Source organism: Xiphophorus maculatus, chromosome 11, assembly GCF_002775205.1.
Source record: "Xiphophorus maculatus strain JP 163 A chromosome 11, X_maculatus-5.0-male, whole genome shotgun sequence".
Lineage (NCBI taxonomy): Eukaryota > Metazoa > Chordata > Actinopteri > Cyprinodontiformes > Poeciliidae > Xiphophorus > Xiphophorus maculatus.
In genome coordinates, this window is record NC_036453.1 from 25,571,178 (window position 1) to 25,593,380 (window position 22,203).

Consider the following 22,203-nt stretch of genomic DNA (forward strand, 5'->3'; position numbering starts at 1 on the left):
ACACCGACCTGGTCGAGCAGCTGCGCCTTCCTCCTGAGGAGTTCTGCCTCCTCCTTTAGTTGCTCATTTTTGCCTCGCTCATCCTCAAGCTGGCTCTCCTGTTGGACACACAAGCCCAGTCTTCAGACTCACCTCGTCTTTAAAATATAAAGCAGCAGCTGACGGGAGAACCAAAGGATGTTTTCTTACTAAATCCAGACATCGCTTCTGTCGCTTCTTTACTTCATGCTCAAGATTTTCACATTCTTTTCTCTTCCTGCTCAGCTCCCGTTCCTGGACCAAAAATTATGACAGTTATTGATAATCAGTCCAAAATAATCTCTGAAAGGTGTAATATAATATAATATAATATATATATAACATATAATGCAAGTAAAATAAAAAAATATAAACAAACAAGTGTCTTGGAAAAGTAATGCTCTTTGCATTTTGCCACTTCAGAACCAGAAATGCTATGCTAGACCAACAGACAGTGGCTAATACGTGTGAAGTGGAAAGAAAATGATAGTTTTATTTATTTATTCGTTTAGAATTTAAAATCTTAAAAGTGCGGCATGCATTTGTATCCAATACATTGGATACCCCGAACCAATACACTGTAGAACCATCTTTCTCTTGTAGCAGCAACTTGTTTAGACTTTTTTCTTTTCCTTTGCAAAGGTCCAGGCAGAGTGCAAAAGCATACATTTTCAAATTTTACCACACATTAAAAATTAGATTTAGGCATGGATTTGATTGGGCCACCCTGACACTAGATGTGGGCATTATCGTTTATAATTTATCATGAATTTTTTTAAATCATGGCAAGAATTTCTAATTTATTGCTGTCTTGATAAATGGCAGTTATTGATGTTAAATAATAAAAAAAACCTAAGTAATAGTTCCTTTTGCAAATCATAATTTTATCGTTATCACAATATCAAAATTGTGCTCCCTCTGACAGGTTTTCTTTCATCACTCAGTTCCTTTATTCTTCCGTCGACTCTGACCAGCTTCCCTCTCCCTGCTGAAGAAAAGCAACATGACAAGCTTTCAGATTTTTTTATTTTATAAAATAAAACTCTCAGTTAACTTTAAATGATGCAACGTCTGTGTTGCTCTGTTGCATACAATCTAAATAAAACGTTAAATAGCAGTTGAAACCTGGCAACATGAGAAAACGGATGAGGGGTATGAATACTCTTACAGCGCACGATTATACTGTCATGCAAAACAGAATACATTGACTTTACTTTCCATGTTGACCTCTGATACAACACTGTAGAGGCATTACAAAGCTTACCATCCTCTAATTATTCTAAATGCAGCTTACATGCAGGAGAAGCAGAGCAGAAATCAGCTTATTTCAGCACGGCCACAGGGTCTGAATGAAGAAGCATTACCTATCGACTGCATGGGGGGGAAAGCTACAGAGCACACTGGCTAATTGCTGACCACAAGCAGCTGACTGGAAGAGATACTGCACTGTCACCAGCGATGACACGACAAGACAATAAAGATAATTAAAACACAATCTGTGGTCCGATTTGGTTGATTGTGTGTCAGTCGCAGCATGAAGGACAAGAATGATGTGTACCGAGTCAGGATGTCCTGTTGTATATAGAGCAGCTATCCTTAAAGCATACACCATAGTTTTCTGCTCTTCCTTTAACTAGTCCAATGGCTGTCCATTAGGTCACCTGCGTTTACATGGTTTCCACAGGTTTCAAATTTAAAACTTTTAAAGACTTTTAAAAGGCCACTGTGAATGAAATTTAATACCTGCATCATGATGGAAATGTATAAAGGAAAATCAGATATTTTTCTATGCTCTCTACAGACTCATCACCCGTAGAGACAAGCTTTTAGCACAGAATGCATTTACCACTGTATGGTTGGCAACCATGCAAGCTAGCAAGGGTATATTAGCTGCAGCCTCAATCACCTTGAATCACAGAACGCAATTAAGATGTCTCCATATCACTCAAACGTTTGACTGACAGAACAGTCCTGCTGGAAAAATTTAAGACCTATGATTAACGTGTTTAACGCCAACTTAAATTTTTTTTAAATTCATTTGACACATTTTAAGGCCCTAATATTAGATACAGGAAGTCAAGACTTTTAAAGGATGCCCGCACACCCTGGTTTACAGGAATCGTCACCACTGGCAGCAAATGTTTCAGAGCAGCTGTCTGATGTTCAGTTGTGGCCGGCGATCAGAGCTGCTCAAATTTGATCTTTTTTCCAGTCAGAACACATCAAACCCAGACACTAAAAGGTTCTGCTGACAATGCTCTTCAGTGCAGATGCTGTTACTGAGTGAAGACAGGTCAAAGTTACCTATTTGCAGTATAGAAGTTGGAAGCTGTTTAGAACTGTATTTTATACAGTACACATGCTATACAAAGAGAGAGCATAACTTTGAGGAATTAATAGGAAGGCTAAGCGGAGTAATGTAAACCTGCCCATTTTTATCTATTTGAGTTTCCAGCCTTTGCAGCAGAAAAATATGGATTTTAAAATTTAATCTTATGTTATAGTAAAGATTTATACTACCAAGTAGTATTATAAAATATGCTAATGTCACTTTAAAATGTCAATCCAGTAATCATTTTGTTTTTGCTTAAAACAATGAAATGTAATACAGAACAGCGAAACCTTATTTTACAGCTAAAACTCTCACAGAGACTGTGTGACATGCAAATTCACTCACCACAAAGAGCAAAGAAAAGATTTTGAATAGTCTGAGCGGTTTTGGTATTAAAAACTAAAGCATGAGGTCAGAGGAAGTGTCCGGTGGCACAGACTTTTGTGATTTTAATCACTCCATCACTTATTTGGTCAGACATACTTACCCCAGTCAATCCTCAAGGGATTCCTACTAAGCTTGTAGCACTTCATACTGTACACACTGATTAGGCAAGTTTAAGTTGGTGCAATAAGATGATTTGCTCTTGCTTGTGTTTTCGGTGTAAGATTACCGCAACATTTTGATTCTCAGTAACAAGCACATTTTTGCCAGCTTTTTATTACATAATGACCTGCTATTTTAAGTTAAAATAAGTCTGAAATAGGCATAGGTTGGTTACCAGTACTCAGGTATACTAAGGTTTTAAAAACTACAAAACCCTCTAATGTTCCTGTAATGAGACGGCAGAGAAAATGATAGAGTGATGGGATTTTCTCTGGTTGCATGGAGGTGCACTTTGGAGAAGTTGTTAAAGTTAAAGTTACATGGAGTCTGCAGGTCCTCTCCTTGCAGGCACAGGTTCTGCCTGCATGGAGAACCTGTGCCTGGAGAAAGCCTGGGTACTCTGGCTTTCTCCCACTGTCCAAAAACATAACTTTTTGTTTAATTGATCAACATTTCCCTTACTTATGAGCGTGTGTGTTTGTTTTTGTTTGTCTATTTGTGTTACCCTGTGATGGACAGACACAACCCCCATCCTATGCACTGCTGGTGAGCTGGCTGAAAAAAGCAAACCAAAAAAAGGCAGACTTTTTCCTTAGTTAAATGAAGGACACATTCAGCTATATTTCTAGTATTATAAAAAAAAAGATAGTCATGAGATAAAAATTAAAAAAGGACCACGTCACTCTTACTAAGTCAATTCTCTTTGTAGTACATTTGAGACTTTTCTCTTTTAAATAAAAAAAAATGACTGTGAAAGTAATTAGATTATGTTCTATAGTGTTGTTAAAGTGTTTCCTTGAGTAAAACTGTGGTACTTTCCCCTCAAGGTTATGATACGGTGAGAATCTCATGCTGACCCTTTTCTGTTCTGCTATGTTGGATGTTTCCAAGGGACACCGTTTATAAATATATCATATTCTGTAATCCTCACGTTGTTCCTTGCAAAAGGAGCAACTGTTTTTCTGAAATGACAGGTTCGAAGGGGATATAATCAGTGTTCGGGCACCATGAGATATAAACCTGACATGATTTAGGTGAATAACCTCAGAGAGCCGAATATTATGTAAGCTCTTGTTTATACAGTGGTGAGGGAGGAAAAAAGAGCCCGTCTGATCAAAGCTTCTGTCATAAATGTACATTTGTAGGCACACTAACCTCACTAAGATTTTGTGTAGATATAGCTGTAATTTCGGGAATATTCTTTACTGATGCATGCAGCACAATGTCAGCGTCAAGTTTGTTTAACATGATTATTTTTTTAAAGTTTCAACTTGAGTCCCGGGCGTTTACCTTAAAAAAAGAAAAACATCCAAATCTCCCTCTGAAGTAAAATTTGAAATGATCCTTCAGATTCACTTGGACCAGAACAAAGGGATTACAAATAGTTTCAAAAACATGCATCTGGAATGTATTTTGAGGAAATAATAAAAAAAAAAAGACGAGACAAGTCTTACGTTAGTATTATTCACATATGTTTACATTTGAATTAAAAGTCATGCATGGGAATGTTACCATTTTGATTTTATGGGAGAATATGTCATTGGGGCCTGCCATGCAAAGCAATGGCAGGAACCTATTGCTATTCTCCCAAGAAAAGTTTCTTTATTATTATAATTCTTTATTTTTCATCCGTAACCGTTAATGCGGCTCATACCGCTGCGTGCACACCTACAAAAGAGGTATCAAAACCTGCAGAAAATTCACGCCATTCCAGCTATTACTTTTGGTGGGATTCGGGATGAACATGGCGACATAATTCGCAAAAAACTACGAAAAAAACCCCATTATAAGTCAATGGGGAAAATCCATTGAAAACCCTAATACCCTACTGGCTAAAACAGAGAATTGTCTCCCCCAGCTGGCTCAAATGAAGTATTGTAAGTCTGAAAAGCGAAAAGAGCAAGTATGAAAAAAAAAAGATTGTGCCTTGGATATACTGGATTAAACAAAACTTTAAATTTGATTGGTAAACATCCAACAGGTAGATGTGAGTGTGGTATGGATATGGAAACAGTAGAACATGTAATAATTAATTGTGGAAAATATAAAGCAAGTACAATAAATTAGGAAATATGATATAGAGACATTTAAACTTAATAAGATATTAATTAAACACAAAATAAATAAAGCGGTTATTACATGTTTGAAGGTAACAGGATTATATGTAAGACTTTAGATTGGGGAGCGGTTAACTGAAACGTGGGGCGTGCTAACCCCCTGCGCCACCACAGCACGCCCCATGAATATTTATGTTATTTCATAAAATTTCTTAAGAAAACTAAACTGATAGAAAGGATTTAGTGTTTTTTTTTTTAAGTTGCGCCCTGATCCACACTCCATACCAGTAGGTGGCGGTAATGCACACCATTAAGTTGCTTGCCAACCGCCATTAAAAACAAAAAGAAGAAGAAGAGCTTTCTGCTTCCGACTGCTTGGTTAAGGTAAGAAGTGTTTGTGTTCTGTCCATAAAATATACTATTTAATTTCATTACTATATTATTAGAACTGCTTACAGTTGTTAAATGTAATGTGTTCTTTAAGAAATGTGATCGATTTTAAAAGTTTGACTGCTGTGGGATATTTTGTTGTGGCTCTGATAGCGTAGCTGCTAGCTTGATGGAACCACAATTTGTTCACATGTTAGCACTTTGCTAACTGGCTTTCGTGAAACCTGTTAGGCTACAAAATCTCTGTTAACATCAATCTGATCAGCTGAAATAAGGCAATTTTGTTTTACCTCAACCTAGAGCTATTGTGACTTGCAGAAATTGCCACAAATAACCGGAACTAGCATATTAAGCTACTTCACTGAATCAGTTGCTTCGGATACAGATACTCTCAGCTGCCGTCTTGTGCCGACAGTGAAAAACAGCAGAACTACATAATATTAGCTTGGTATGATGTAAATTATAATTTTTGTTTGAATTACATAAAATAACTTCATGATCTGAGTTTTTTTTCGTTATGCTTGGCCTATCAATAATTTCAAATAATAAAACATAAAATATCTGGGTTTATTTTGTTCATCCGAACCAGAACCTCCAGGTTCTCCGTTGTAGAGTTTTACTGAAAATCAGCGGAGAAATATCTGTAGCGCAGCAGCTGCGGTACAGTCTGCCCACTAGAGTAGAACTGAACCGAACCAAACATGAACGTATTTCATCGCCTAACGAAAGACAAGGAAGCAAAGAGATTTCGGCTAAAGAAATCTGAACTTGATTACATTGCAGCATCCTTTAGCGTCGATGCCAATTTGTAGCGTGACGACGCCGGGCACAAACCAGACGGGCGCGCCTTGGCAGGCCCCGGCTAAATTTCTTCAGAAATTTTGTTTTTCTAGTTTTTACTAGTTATCCATTTACCAAACGTATGTCTCCTTATTTTCCTGCTCAATGATCGTTAGTCAATCAATAGAAAATATGTTTAACAGTAGAGAATTCCCCCTTTTTTTTTTTTTTAGAAATGCACTCAATTATTTGACAAATTGAAACTCGCAAATTTTGAAACTGGCCATAAAGAAGTCTAAGAGTGTGGAAAATAGTTTACATTACTTTTGAAATATGCACAGAGACTTCTGTTTCATTAATGTTGGCAGTGATTGTCACAAATATATTATCAATATATTAATAATTCTGTCTTAACTTTAAGATGAACCTAGAAACCAAAACTTAAAACTGCTTTACAGCGGCTGTTCTACTGCACAAGCAGCAGGGTATAAAATCCACTTGAAATGCAAATATTTAATTAATGCTTATAGATGGAAAGCCAGAAAAAATATTGAAATGCTTCATTTTATTATTAAACAAACAATGGGCTTAAAAAAGGAACAGGCTTAAAGAATGTATTGACAGGTCAAATTTTTATAAAAATAGGACAATCCTCAGCATTTTCATGCTTCCTACATGCCTATCTGTAACTGTGGGATTTTTATAGATTTTGGCCGATGTAACAATAAAACTGGATAAGAGTTATGTTTGCCTTTCAAGCTGAGCTGTGATTATTTTTGTATCATTCTAGACAAGTGCTAAACTAATTTAAAGATTGTGCTTACAATTATTAGAAGCCCGATGAGTGAATCTTCTTTAATCAGCTTGAAACTTATCCACAGAATGTAGTGCTGTAAATAGCGAAACACTTCTACATAAAGCTATTTTTACTTCTGGGATCTTGGAAAAATGTCAGAAGTGATCCCAGTACCAGAGAAGCACTGATCCGATCTTTCTTGTTGGGTGTAATTTCTAGTTTTCCTTCAGGCCAATTCTGATTTTGAAAGCATCCCCGGTTATGTATTAACATAGGATATGTTACTATTCATGTATCTGACTTGCTGATCGTCATTCAGAGGCGATAAAGTGAAAATTTTCCGATTCCAGCATCTGGCTTATTGACTGGTGCACAAAGTGAGCATTGCATTCTTTAGTTTACAATAGCAAATGTAATAAAACTATAAACTTAAAATGAACTCAGGTCGCTTGCCAATAAAAATATCACTTAATGAAGAGGACTAAAGAAATGATGAGTCTCCATTGTAATGCAGAGACCAAAGCAAGTCCCTCTAAACATGGTTGAGGTTTAGGTTCTGGTTGCCCACTCAGTCACACCGATGTGGTCCATGGATACTGCAGAATCGAGTACAACCTGGGCCCATGCGTACTAAAGCAGGGCCAGATCCCATTCAGCAGGCCCTGAATGCCATAAGCACATTGGTGTAATCCCTACAGACTACTGAAACGGGTAACTGGATCACTTCTTTTAAAAGCACCTTAATGGATTGGCCTGGCCGTTGATTTTCTTTTTAATGCGGAGCATATCGATGTCCACCTATCAAACGCTCTGTCGAGACGTCCCGGGTTTGTTCTGTCTAAATTCTGCATCTGGAGGCTCCAAATTAAGACAGTAACAAAACCCCAGTACCTGCCAGGCTGCCCTTCACTAGGCCTCATGCTTTCTGATTTGGAAGAAATTGGCAGTCAGTTAGGAAAAAAGGTAAGCCGTTTTTTTTTTTTTGCACAGATTTACAAAAAAAATAGTCATTTACAAAAACAGCTAGGATATTTCAATAAAAACCTGCTAAAATGCAAGTTGAAGAAATACTGAAACTTGTTCAAATGTGTTAGAAATAATATTAAGGAAAGAGCTAATGATTTTAAGCATAAATCTAACATCTCACATCTTAAACCCTTTTTGCACAAACCTTTTTCGTAATGACGCTTATTTAGCTTTTTCCCCCCCCTACTTTTAGTCCTGCACAGTTTCGCATTCACACCGAATGGACCCCGTTGGAGTTAGCCAACCAGAACCAGAATAAAACAGCTGAGAACTACACAGAAAGAGATGAGGCCTCAAGAGAGAAAAAAAAGCAAACCTACCCCTTCAGTGTGATCTGTGGCAACATTAAGGTTTCCCTTGGCCTGCTAGTTATCCAGAGCAGGGCGAGATGGAAAAGTCTTTAGTGCGGCTGCAGTCTTACCTACCATCCAAAACCCTCTCACCGCTGCTACAGCAACAGAGAGCGGATTACTGGACTGTACCATTCTGTTGTTGGAGGGGATTAGAGTTCACACAACATGGCCCCTTTCTGGGTGTGCGCGTGGCATTGGGAGTGCATGTGTGCGTCCCACAGATGAGAGATTACCACAATCGGCATTCTCACTCGAGCTTCACAGGCAGAGTATTTATTTCATGGGCAGAGGAGAAATTTGCAATAACATTATCTGTAAATCAAATGAATGTCTTTAATGTTATGTAAAGTGATTTACATCCAAAGGGAGGCTCCAGCTTTAATACATGTTCCTCAAAAGGACAGCAAAACTAAAGATTTTGAAAACTGATGCGAGTGTTCATGCTTTATATACCAACATTATTATGAACAGATAGGAAGCAGATTACACTAATGGGAAACATGTCTGAGGTTTTTGTCCACTTTAGGGTTGATACCGGAGTGTGCTGTGTGACAGAAGTGAGTACAGAGAAGATCAGCATCACACGCAGAGAGGATCAGAGTGTATGACTTTGGTAGCTTTGATCAGACCCAAGTTAAAGACAGGGAATCGCCTCATTATGGCTTGTGGGAGATTAGTATCAAGTCCAACGACAAGCCATTACATAACACTGAAAAAAACGGCATCCATGCCAATGTAAACAATGTTTTTGGAAAACCTCAGAGAGCGGCATTTTCCATCACCGACAACAACTTCAACCCCGACTGCACTGCAGAAACGACTGTTCTGATCTGCTCTGTTTGCAAGTGACAGCAATCCAAAACGGTGTCCAATTAGGACCGGACATTTACTGTGAGTACTCATAGCAAGCAGGGGTCAGCATGGAATTAGTTGTGTGTCGTTTTTTTTTTACCTTCTCTTGCCCTGCCTCTTTGGCGTTTTCCTCACACTTGTCTGTGCCATCGCCGTCAGGCCTGAGGCCGGGCCTTTGCCTGGACGAAGTGACAGACAGCTGCCTCTGAAGCCGCAGCACCTCCTTCTGAGACTCTCTAAGGAGTTTCTCATATTCCACCCGAGACGACTGAACAGAGAAATCCTGCAAAGGCACAGGAAGCAACATCTGAAATAATGTCAGAAAAATGGAACTAAATATGAATTATTCATTTCAATCTATATCCTAAACGCTCAACCGATTTAAAGAAAAACTAATGATGTCCATTATGGTCAAATCTTTGTTGCTTTTACAGTTTAAAATGAATTAAAATAGTATTCTAACCCATGAAACAAATGTAGATATAAAAAGTTAAGATCAACTTGATTTCAGTTAGACAGATGTCAAAATTGAGTGTTGTTTGATTTGTTTAACGAGACATTCATAGACGTCCTGTCGTCACTGTGCTGTATTTGTTCCCTGAAAACCTTTTTTGTTTTATAACCAACAGATGCTCAGATTAGGAAGAATCGGCTCCTATTTCCAAAAAGGCACTGAGACAGGCAGCCTGTTCCTGCACTGTCATCTATCTGTTCTCAGCAGTGACGCAGCCTCTGTAATACAGGCTTAGGTTGGATGGCGCAGTACAAAAACTGTCCAGCAGAGAGCAGCCTTGTGGCAGAGATGACAACTGAGGTTGAATGGAGAAGAGTTTGAAAACTTTGTTGTTTTAGCTCATTCTAGGCCAAATAATTTGACTTTGATTATTATGAAATAAAATGTATGTACCTTAGCTGGTCCGAGTCGTGCCTCGAGCTGTCTGCACTCCTGCTGCAGGGCAGCAATCTCTTTGTCTTTAGAGAGCAGTGCATCAGCATGCTGGGCCAGGTCACGAGCTCTTTGGCGGGCAAAAGCTCTTTTGTACTGCTCCACAGCAGCAGGTCTGATGAGCGAAGGAGGATTCACCTAGATTAGGAAAAGAGAGCTTAGTGATAAAGTATTGAATACAATAAAAAACTAATTGAACATACAGTATATATACTTTTAAATTACAAAAAAAAAAATCAATATTAGAAGACATGTACATTTGAAATGATTGCATCAGCCAACACTGGCAAAATTTAGCTCCCAAAAAATTTGCTGGATTACTGTCGGGTGTTATAGCAACTGACTTTCCAGTGACACTTTTTCATTTGCAAAGTGTCATTTTTCACTTTTTCACGTAGCACAATATTTATGTGCATAGCAAGAAAAAAAAAGAAATAACATAGTTAATGCTAATTATTTTATTGATCAAATCTGGGTTTTCCTCTAGTCATTTAGGCCATCTTCAAATTTTAAAATGAAGTTCACATTGGGAGAAAGGCTACATTGCCTCTGTGCCTGCTCTGCATGCTTTGTTCGCTTTGTTAAAAACGTCACACAGTGGCTGAAGCATGAGAAATTTAAGTTTATGATCAAGTGAATCAAGTGATCAATTTTAAAATCAAGTGGTAATTTTCTTAAGCAGAATTCATTCTTTTGCAAGTTTTGTCCGGTTACACAATTAACTGGAACCTTGTGAAAACACATTACTGAGCCGACTTATCAACAAGTTATATCAAAACAGAAACATTAGCCTAGCACAAAAAACGAACTGTTCAACATGAAAACATCATCAGCAGGAGCAAAACGGCGGGACAGTTTTGAAGAATGTAGCCATATGTGATGAGTCAGATAAGTAACTAAACAAGAGAGTGTGTGTGTTTTAGAAAATATAAAAACAACACTTGAGGATCCAACATATGGTGCAAAATTGAACCATTACTTTGCAATAAGCAATTGGTGTCTGTGGTACAAAAAGTGCCATCAGTAAGCATATGCACTGACTGATGGCACTTTTTAAATTTCGTTGTTCTTGTGACAATGACAATAAAGATTTATCTATCTATCTTATCTTCATGGACATTATCACCACAGACAGACAGATGAAAATGCCAGATAACTGAGAAATCCAACCAAAGACTAAATCTATCAAGTTTGCATTAGATCAAGTGCTCAGCACAAGAGCCAGACTGACTGGCTGTGATCTCCCACAACACAGGTTATGTATCACGAAGACAGTCTATCATATAAAAGTATGCTGACAGGCAAAGCAGTGATATATTGCCATTACCAGATGGCTGAACTAAAATGGGAGAATCTGTAGAGACAGAGGCTGGAAGAACTATAGTCAAATGGGATTAAGACTTTGTGGCAGTCTCAGATCCAGCCTGGCAAATTCTGATGAGTAATTAATTAGTTACTGGGACCAGTAGTCATCAGAGCTTTTTGGGAATGTGACCTTCAAACTGAGAGAGTTGTTAAAACAGATTCCAGGAACACCATCATGGCTAAGCCAAACTAACTCTATTTATAAGAACTTTTAAAACAGCAAAACTGACCAAAGTGTTAATTAGAGAATGAAACAGCTAAAATACCAAGAAAGGTTCTCAAGCACCCAGATAAAACACAGCATGTAAGCTCTGGTTGGCTGGTTTGACTGGTTTTTGTGATGAATAATTTATTTCTTTGAAGTTAGAAGCAGCTTTTTTTTTAGCTTTTGGTGAGGTATTGTGACAACAATAAGCTGCATTTAATTTTATTTTTTAAGTAAGCAGTAGAAAACAAACTCCCAGCAAAAGAAAGTGTTGATATTTATCAGTGTGATGTACCACTTTGAGGTTGGCCTCCTGTAGCTTGCGAGCTCTCTCTTCCAGTCTCTTAGCGAGAACAGTCAGCTCGGTGTTCTTTCTCCTCAACCGCCTGACCTTCTCCTCAGTCTCTGGGGCGCTGCTCTTTCGCTAAAAACACCAAAAACAAATATCACTATCACAAAGAGTCTGCAGTGAGTGGTCCACCAGCCAAACAAACAGGTTTTAAGTCATATGAGCTGAGGAGGGGTTTAATATATAGACATATCCTACCAATTTAAAGTCAGAACCCTGTGCTCCCACAGTACACCATAAAGACATCAGGCTAAAATATTTGACTGAATAAATTCCTATAAAAAAATGAACAAAAAGTGTCGGAATATCTCTTTAAAGTGTTTTGTGGACCTGGCCTAGTTTCTACAAAGCTTTTCATCAAGGGTACACACACACACACACAGTTATTTTTAGTCCTACCAGCAGGCCATTCTCTTCCTTCAGTGTGTTGCAACTCTTCTCCAGCTCGTCGAGGGCTCGCAGGAGTTCTGAGTTCTGACGCACCAGCAATCCATAGTCTGTCCCATTCTGTGAAAGAACCACAGCAAAAATATTCATTTTAGCATCTACAACCTCCAGTTTTTTTTTTTTTTTTAAATACCAGAGTACAAAACATTCTCAGGGAGGAACCAATTAGATATTGCACTGTGGTACTGTATTGTTAAAATATTTCACAGGTTTTTGCTTTTTTGTCATACCTAAATGTTTCAAGTCATCAAACAAGGGCAATCCAACTATTGACATTACAATCAAGCGTATACAAAATATTTGTAGGACTGTCTCATTGTCCTCTAAAGTAAAGAAGAAACTGTTATCAATCATCACTGACTAGTACTGCAGTTGAACAGTTGCACCAATGCAGAAAAAGTAAGGCAGGAATTTTCTTAAGCAACAAATATTACAGTAAGAACAACAACCTTTACATTGCATTTTCTAACTCACCTTTTAATTTTTTAGTTCAATAACAGAATTATTTTCAAGGCTCCAATTGTGTGTTGACAAAGGTACATAACCTAGATCATGTAGATGACAGAGTTGCTAATCTGTTAGTAATTCAGGATGAAAACAAGGCTGCAGAAGAGAACAATGGTCACTGTGCCATAACATCCCGCTTGTAACTGAGACTGTACTAAGTAGTTTATCAGGCATGTAGGGTAAGGTTCACGTTAGACTTTCAGCTCCCCTGCCTCGCTTTTAATGAGCCCTCAGACTCAGATGGACAGGTTGGAAATGAATACAGTGTCTGAGGTAAATGTTGATGAGTAAAAGCAGGAAAAAGGACATCCTCAAAGGAAAAGAGTAATGGACACATTTAAAATGTTTGAAGAACGTAGTCTTTATGTTGCCCATCGTTGGCAGCTGCAAACCACAAAGTGATTAAAAACAGGAGAACTTCTGTGTGACAGACTGAATTTTACACAGGACAGGAGCATGCTGATTTCTCCTGGTATAAACCATCAGTAGATCAGCTGTGTTCATGTAAACATTACAGTTTTAATCTTAGCCTACAAACCTGTATGTATTCTAGAAATCAGTAGCATACAGTCAATACATTGCCCAATTCATTAAGGCAAAATCTTGATAAAAAGGTCACTGGTTTGTACATCATTGGAGATTTTGTCACAAAAATGCCAAGGAGCTGATACTTTACTGATGTTGTCATAGTTACTGGAGATGTGGTGTAATGACACAAAATGTACAACACAATCTGCTATTGCTTCAGTCAGAAAGGAAATGTGATCTTAATTCTTCCAAAAATAAGTATGTAATATTATAGTTATGATAATGACACTAATTGCTTATATCTTGTTGACATAAACAAAATTTAACAATGATCGGTATCATGACCAGAAATATTTCCAAACACCAGCCGCCTCTGAAGTTGCAACTTTTAGCCAGCTGACAGAGCTGGAGAAAACTCTAGTCACTTGGATACTTTTGATGGAAGTTCATAAAACAAAAAGACTGTAACCACAGAAATTTTAAGTTGTGATGTAAGTTCTGGGTATGGAGTACTTTCAGCGACTGGCCCAGTGTGCCGACTGTGAACATCTTGTTAGCAGACTTATGATATAAAATAGTTCTAGAAAGTCAACCTCCGATATCCAGTCAATGTTGATGACTGATTCGTTATGGAAAAATCTTGATGCAGCTTCCTGATCAAGATCATGTATTAATAGACTCCCTATACAATCTAAATTAGGTGCAAAAAGCATGCAGCCACAGCAAAGACACGGTCTGTCACTACAGGCAGCAGACAAGCCTTCCTTACAACCTTTAAAATCCATGCAGACACAAAGTCAGCAGGTTTACTTTTGCTCTCCAATGCTCTCTGAGCAAAGCTCGGCTCAGATATCTTCAAAGTTTCACTCATTCTGTTAAAATGTGAACAACCTCACATGTTTAACAGTTTGATTTTGCACAGCATGTCATTTCACATTTACATCCTGGAGGAGCACTGTACGAGAATGACAACATTTTTAGGAGGTTCCAGCACCACAGATCGTCCTGTTGCATTAGGAATACACACCAAAGTAAGGCCGCATTATGTCTGTGAGTTAGCCACTCTAATTCTTTAGTACTCTTGATGCTGCAGAAAGTATAACAGCAAACATTCTGTGCTTTTGGTTTGACCACACTACTGAGCACACGGAAAACGTTATAACTGTGATCTAGTGGAGGAAAAAAAAAGAGCTCACAATGTATGCAGAACCTACATCTTCAGTATATCATTACAATGATCTATTAGGACATGAGAAGAAACTACTCAGAGCATTGCAAAGCTTTGAAAAACTCCAGCGAGCAGCATCTTATCATAGGACTATTTGCTCTGCTGATGAGCTGTGCATTTTTTTTCCAGGGACACAGAAATAACGCTTATTCAACTTTACTCAGTTCATTTATCACTGGGGCAAGCTACACAGCAACAACACACACATACAGTAGATGGATACTATTAAAATTAAATATTAAACTTAGTATGTTAGAATTGCTTGATTACTAAAAGGGCATAAAAACACCTCTCAACTTAATGGATGAACCAGTCTTAACACAGAGACACATTATATTCTTTTCTTTCTTCTAAATTTAACATTACCAAAAATTAAAAAGAACGTTTCCTGAAGATATTTGATTTTATTTTATAAGTACAACACTAATGTGTTGCCAAGTAACCATAAATTGAAGTAACAAAGTGATTTAAACTACTGAAACTCTAAACAACTTCCTGTTACTTGTGACAGCTGTTATAATAATATCCAAGCCTTAACGTTGACATAACATAATCAGACACCTGTCGCAAATAAGTGGTGTTTAAAACTGTAATTAGACTAAATCAAATGGTCCAGGAACTTGCTTTAATTCCTTTCAGTCTGACTTATTTTTTGTTGTTGTTGTCAAACCGTTTTTAAATTAGCTAGATACCCCTTGACTGTGTTATGGCTTCAAATTGGTAACAAGATTCTACAGGGTGTTAGAAAATAACCAGTAAACACTGTTAATACTGAAAATCAAGCCAGATTTACTCAGTTGCAGAATTTAATGAAAATACACAGTCAATTTTAGCCACCAAATTGTTGATAGTTAAGATCTATCAACATAATAAAAATTTATTTAATAAGTTAGAAGAAGCTCATGTCTAAAATGAGAGTAATTTTCTATCCATTTGGAAGACGTACCAACATGACATTTCTATCTCTTCTGTTTTGATTTGAATGATTCTGGAGTCCACCCATGTCGATTTTCTGTTTCCTGCGAATCATAATGAAATACCCAGGGGCTTTTCCTCAGGCAAGTTACACCACTGCTTCACAGAAGCAGGAAGAAAAAGGCTGCAGGTGGCGAGGTCTGTCCAAGGCCGGCATACATATTAGTATTCAGCCAGTTCTCTCCCACAACCATGCTGTTTTTTTACTTATTTTTTTTTACATGGACCTGGCTCACTAAAGCTGGGCAGATGTAACTGAGTAGCAGGAGGGCAGAGGTCTCCCCACAAATGTCTGCCAGGAGATTGAGCCGGAAGCATGGCAGGAAAAACAGCCTGTAATATTTGGATCTGTCTGCTGTAGCATTGAACACTCAGAATATGCATACTGCTCTGACACCAGAAGCAACCGTATCTGCTGAGGACCCCAAATAATCCGATGAGTAGTGTCACTTTTGAAATGTTTTAAATACCCATCTCTCTGAAGCCTTAGCATTGCTAATATATGTAAAAGGGAAAAAATTATAGACTGTTATGTCTTTAAAGTAGGCATCTCACCTGGCTTAGTTGGAGATGCTGGACTGTTTTTCACCTAAGGAAGCTAAAATGCAAGGCAGATACAAAACAGTGTACTGAGGGTATAAATAATAATACGATGACATAAGAGGAAATGTTTCATTTTATTGTGCATTTTTGGTTCACGTAAATGACTAAATAAAATGTATACATCACGATGTAGAAACGCACAGAGCTACAGTCACAAATAGCTGTTCTCTGTCATCATGACTGATTTCTATTTATAGCAATTGCACTTTATGTTGTAGGAAAACATTTATAACATCTGAGCTTTTTATTGAGACTATAAAGCTTTATCATGGAGGAAATATTGACCTTTTCAAAATTTATGAGTCCATAAGCTGTTTTATGTGCATCTTATAGTTTCACTCCAAACAGCTTTGGGATTTTCTGGAATGCTCCTGTTTTGTCTTTGCTATAAAGAAGAGCAAAAGCTCAAAAAAGCAGGCGGACATCCATTTTATCCAATATTAGATACAAAATCCTTAATCTGATCATAAAGACTCTAAATCTCTTTTTATAAAGGGACACAAATTAAGATTAAAAATATTCAGATTTCAAGACCTGAAGGTCTTGGTAGAATATATTGAAGAAAGTTAAAACAATAGCATAACTGATTCTTTCACACAGAATAATAGAAGAATAATAGACCTTTTAGTAATCATTTTAGCACTAACTGTAAAATAATCTGGCTCAAAATGAAGTTTTGCATACATTCTGTGCATTTTGGTCTTCTTTATAAACGTTTTAAGCATCAACATAATGGCAAAACGGTGACAATATTTTATCTATTTATTGTTGCCTGAAAGAAAACAGTGAACTCTGGAGATGCAACAAGCAAAAAACAAAAAAAAAGGCTAACAAATAATTTTTTTGGTAATATTACATTCAGGATACATTTCCAGATTGTTCCTTTGCTTTAGATCTAAGGAAAGCTTTTGCACGGGATAAAGAAATTCATTGCTTTATAGAAATGCTAACATCAGCATCTTTTAGTCTGACAGCTAGAAATCCCCCACTGGAACCCTCTGAGGAGTCTGGCAACAAGACAAAAGACAAAGACAGGCAAATAAGCACTCATGCATTGCCATGTGCGCTTCTTTGTTAGACATGATAGCTGAAGCAGCAAGAAGTGAACGTCAGCTGTAATTGTTGAATAGTAACCATGTAGCTGAAGGGTAAAGACGCGCCACATATTAAATTACAGTATCTGGTCTAACTGTGGCTTTCTGGTTCAATTTCATTGACATGCTCAAGAGATTAAATAATTAAATTACATTTCTTTAATTTGTTGTTTAATACAGCGATGTAGATCTCTTAGTTAATTAGTTCAGATGGAGAAAGGCCATTTCAATAGGTGTTCAATGTCTTCTTATGCTACTAGTATCATAGCAACAACACCTACCTATTAAAACACAAACAATAGCAATAAATACTGGGGCCTAGTAAAACTCCAGAAAGATCAACACCTCTGAAAAAACAGAGAGAAAAGAATTACAAAGCTGTTTGTGGTCTGTTTCATTACTACCAGAAGCCTCCCAATACTCATATATAAGTCATGAGGAATCCCTCTTAAGTATCCTCTCAAATCCCCCCCCTGCATTTATTACATCTCATCTCTGCAGGGTAGCTGATGCTGACAGATATTGAGGGGGGATTCTCATATGGAGAGAACAAAGAGCCAACATGGGAGTCCCCATTTCCTCCCCCAGGCGTTCTACCTCCAACCTTCCCCGTACTTATCAACCATCAAATGAACGTCTCCTGATTAAGCTTTAACAGAAATGAACATTGCTTTTTGAAATGTAGTTTTCTTGTGCCAAAATTGGAGTATATAAAAGCCACACAGAACACACACAAAACAAATGAAAGTTATGTGAATTTACATTTGGAGAATATTGTGTAAATCCCAAAGTCCAACATGCTAATTCAGATTTTAATGTACATCAATGTAATCCAGTTTTCTGGTGAGTGTACCAGTGTTGTTTCTGAATTACAGCCTTCTTGGGCTTCCCTTCTCAAAGCAATTATAACAGTGCCTCTTCAACAAAGTAATTAAAACCCATTTAAGCATGTCTTCCCCTTCATCTCACACTCAACATATTAAACTGCCACAGCCTCCTGAACCTCCTAGAGCCTAATAAAGTGCTGGAAGTGTATAAAACGTCTGGGCGGTTGAAATAGACGAGTAGAGAAGCGATGGAAGGGTCTCCCAAACGGCTTAATTCACACAAACCCTCCATAAGCGTCACAAGAAGACAACTCTTGATTTGTTAAGAAAATTACATATGCAAAAGAGCAAGAGAAACACCATCCCCAAACATAAAAGCAGCAATATTTATCCTGGTGTGGAAAAACAGCTTTGTAGAATCAACTAATATTTAAAATTCCCACTGATCATCACAACTCAAATATAAGTGCTTGCGAATCATAGCATATTTAACATCAAACAGAATAGATGAATCTTTTTAAAATAATTAATACAATGTTTTCGTCTAAACCTAAACTCTGTAATGTGCTTTTTCCAAGTCATTGCAGCCTCTCTAGGAAACACATAAAAAGGTTAGATTTAGAAAACTACATTTAGAAAACCCTCCTCTTAGCTCTGATTGGTTGTTTCTGTTTCTATTACTATTCTGTGCAACTCATATCGAATAAACTACAAACTATGGTTTGTAGAGCCAATCTAAGGTCTAAGTTCCAAAAGGTCGCAGACCCCAGGACTAGATCACATGTACCAAATTTGGCCTGTAAGAAAATTACGTATGCCTATTGGACCTGGCTTGCCATTAAACACTTCAAAAATGACAAATCCCAAGATGTTTATTTATTTATTTTGAACAGGCAATCAAAGGTGAAAACAGGAAATAAATATATAAGAAATACTCACGCCAACTGACATGAAATTTTACACAATTTGTTAGAAAAGGAACAAGGTCTTATGATTTCCTGCCTCTCTATCCTGCTCTGCATCAACATTTCAGTTAGGATTCATAAGCCCTCCTTATTTGTTGATATTCATTAGCATCAGTCAAGCAAGGCCACCAAAATAGCCAAATGATAGGTGGAAAACTGAAGGTTTCTGGGTAGGTGTGAGCCAGATTATCTGTCCACAAAGGTAAAGGGCAGACCTGTTGGTCTATCGTCATTTCACTAGAAGCTGAGTGCAACAAAATCCCACTGGTGAGTTTTCAGCAAATAAACCTGAATGGCAGAAGCAACTAAAACAGTGCACTGTGTTCTCTCTATTAACAAAATATTGACTGGGCCATCCTTCACACTTACTGCTCGCTCCACAGAATGAGAGCTGAGGTTTAGCAGCAGTTCTTTGAAATGCAGTGGTCAAGAGAAAAGGAATAGCAGGTAAAATGAACTCTATATCACAATTGCCTCAGATATGTTGGGTTGATGCAACATCCTAAACTTTAAGACTTTGATATCAGAATAATGTAATTTTAATACAAACTGCAAGAACATGAAGTAGAATGGGAACGTGATGAGCTTCTCCTTCATCTTCTGGTCGAAAAGCAATTACACTCATGAGCAAAACGCAAGCAAACATCAATTTAACCTTGACAGTACTCTGAGTGGAGGATCAAATTATATTTAAATGTCACACAAAGGACAGAGCTCTGGGGATGTGGCTTAACAAGCACTTCTTTTATATACAAAACATCTTCATATCAAAATATTTCTTCCTAACATTTGTGAACTGAGAGTGGATTCTGTAAAAGATGACTAGAAACATCAAAATATGTCACGTCCTTTGCACTGTGCATTAGGATAACAGCTGTCATCATTAAGACAGTGATTGCCTGTCCATCTTGGGCACTTTGGTCACTGTTCAACTTTAATTGATACACTGAACCAAAAGGAGAACAAGGACTTCAACATTCTTTAAATTCCTGATACAGTTTTACAGTGTACAAGTGATAGCCACCAGATTAAATGTACACTGTAAGGAAAAGTGACAGCTGAACAACGCTTGTAACCTCTGTTTCACAAAGACTAAGTGCCTCATTGCAGCCAGACGGCAGCCAGACACTCAGGCATGCTTCAGCTAGAATATGGGGAGGAACCATTACCCCAGAGATTCTCTTTGCACTCCACAATCAATTATTTACACCACATAACATGGCTGGCCAATAAAACACACACACACAGCCGCAGAGACATGCAAGTAAATGTGCCCACCAACACATGGTATGAAACCACTTAGCAAAGATCAGAAACAGAGATCGATCTTGTACACATATTAACCTTTAATGGACTTGTCACAAAAAATGCAAAGGTAAGTCTAAAAATAAATCTACATCAATGCAAGAATTGTTGCTTCTCTTTTGTATCCTATGATTGTTACCTAAATTTTTTGGGATTCTCTAGAAGAAAAACTATCTGTATATAATAACTTCAACAACCACATGGCTGAAGACAAAACAGGTGAACTGGCTCACTCTTCAAGTCATGTCATAAATGTTCAAAACAACAGAAATATGCATATATATATATTTCATACGGACCTAATTTAAATAATGTATAGTAAAAGTTTCAGAACAGCAACCACACCTGAGTATCCCAGATTCTACATTTAACTTTTCAAAACTTACCGTGTTTATGCACAGGAATGATAAAAATAGCTTTCAAGACAATTTCTTAACTCTGCCGCACTAGACATGAAAACAGCATGACCTGATGCAGCTTTTACAGATTTTCTGCTGAACATCCAGTTATGTCATTTCACTCACGGCAGGGCTAAGAGATGTCGACAAGGTGAGGGTTGTAGATACCGGGCTTAGAGCCACAGATAATAAACCAGCATGCATGTTTAGTTTGGCTTTCTTTCCATGAAGAAGAACTTGTTCAGGGGACTGGAAATTTGGAATCCATCTTAAGTAAACAGCCTTTTGAAAAACAATAATTGACCAAGTGTCAAAGCTCTTCAGCTTATCACAGTTAAAATTATTACCAAAGGTCACACCAATGTTTCTTTAAACAGAAGAACCTAGAGGCTACTATTGTACATTATGATCAAACAAAAATAAATAGTCTTGCTGTCATCAAGATTTTTTAAACTTCTGTTCATGCAGGATTTTTTTTTCCATTTTAGGGGTAGGCATGCCTCTACAACATCAAATAAAAAATAAAATAAAAATGAAAAACCATGGTGTAGTTTGCAGCCCCAGTGGCAATAAATATAATAAAAACAGAGCTACACCTAAGGTGGAGCCCTGTGGGACACCAGAAATAGAGGAAGAGGATAATTAATGTATTTTTCATGACCTTTAGCTCTTCACGTGTGAAGGGACCAGCTTCAATGTGTTGTCCGAGTTAAAATGTATGCATAATGTAAAGTGAAAACAAGACCAATGCCGACATAACTAACAAAAGCAAAAATATACAGCATGATGTGATTGCATCAAGTTGTAAAAGTAACATCTACTGCAACTTTTGCTGAAATAATAGAATTAAAATCTTATGTACTATTGTCTTGAGTTTGATTCAAACTAAAACAAAAAAAGAACATTGTATTATAGAGTTATTTAATATAGTTTGTAAACTGTTGTGTTGAGATCCCAGTAAAAAAAAGCCCAGACTGTTACAGTCACCTTAGCACCATCATTACAGGGGGCTGGGTTGCTTACCTGGCTTAGGTGAACAGACAGAAAATCACAGGTTGTAGAAATAATTTCCCGAATAAAACCCCCACTGTGAAAACACTGCGAGTTGTAAGGAAGCCTTATGGTGCAAACCAGGTGTTAACGAGAGCAGACAGACAACCTGACAAGTAGATAAGGATTGTTCACATTTAGTGGAGTTGTGCATCTTTGTTCCAACAGATAGAAACGCATATTTGTATGGAAACTTTCTCTACTGGTCGACAACCTATGCTACATCTAGGAATGATTATCTTTAAGGATCACTTGTAACTG

General features: G+C 37.5%; 1 protein-coding gene across 9 annotated transcripts in view; it reads right to left on the minus strand.

Moving 5' to 3' along the window:
* tspoap1 (TSPO associated protein 1) overlaps positions 1 to 22,203 on the minus strand; it is a 60,830-nt gene that overhangs the window by 29,471 nt on the left and 9,156 nt on the right. For all 9 annotated transcript variants that reach the window (XM_023342200.1, XM_023342196.1, XM_023342195.1 and 6 more), the window contains 6 exons: positions 12,415 to 12,522; positions 11,962 to 12,090; positions 10,058 to 10,234; positions 9,251 to 9,433; positions 190 to 273; positions 9 to 98 (listed from right to left, as the gene is read on the minus strand). In XM_023342200.1, coding sequence (XP_023197968.1) covers positions 9 to 98; positions 190 to 273; positions 9,251 to 9,433; positions 10,058 to 10,234; positions 11,962 to 12,090; positions 12,415 to 12,522 — 771 coding nt within the window. The remainder of the gene's footprint in view (positions 1 to 8; positions 99 to 189; positions 274 to 9,250; positions 9,434 to 10,057; positions 10,235 to 11,961; positions 12,091 to 12,414; positions 12,523 to 22,203) is intronic.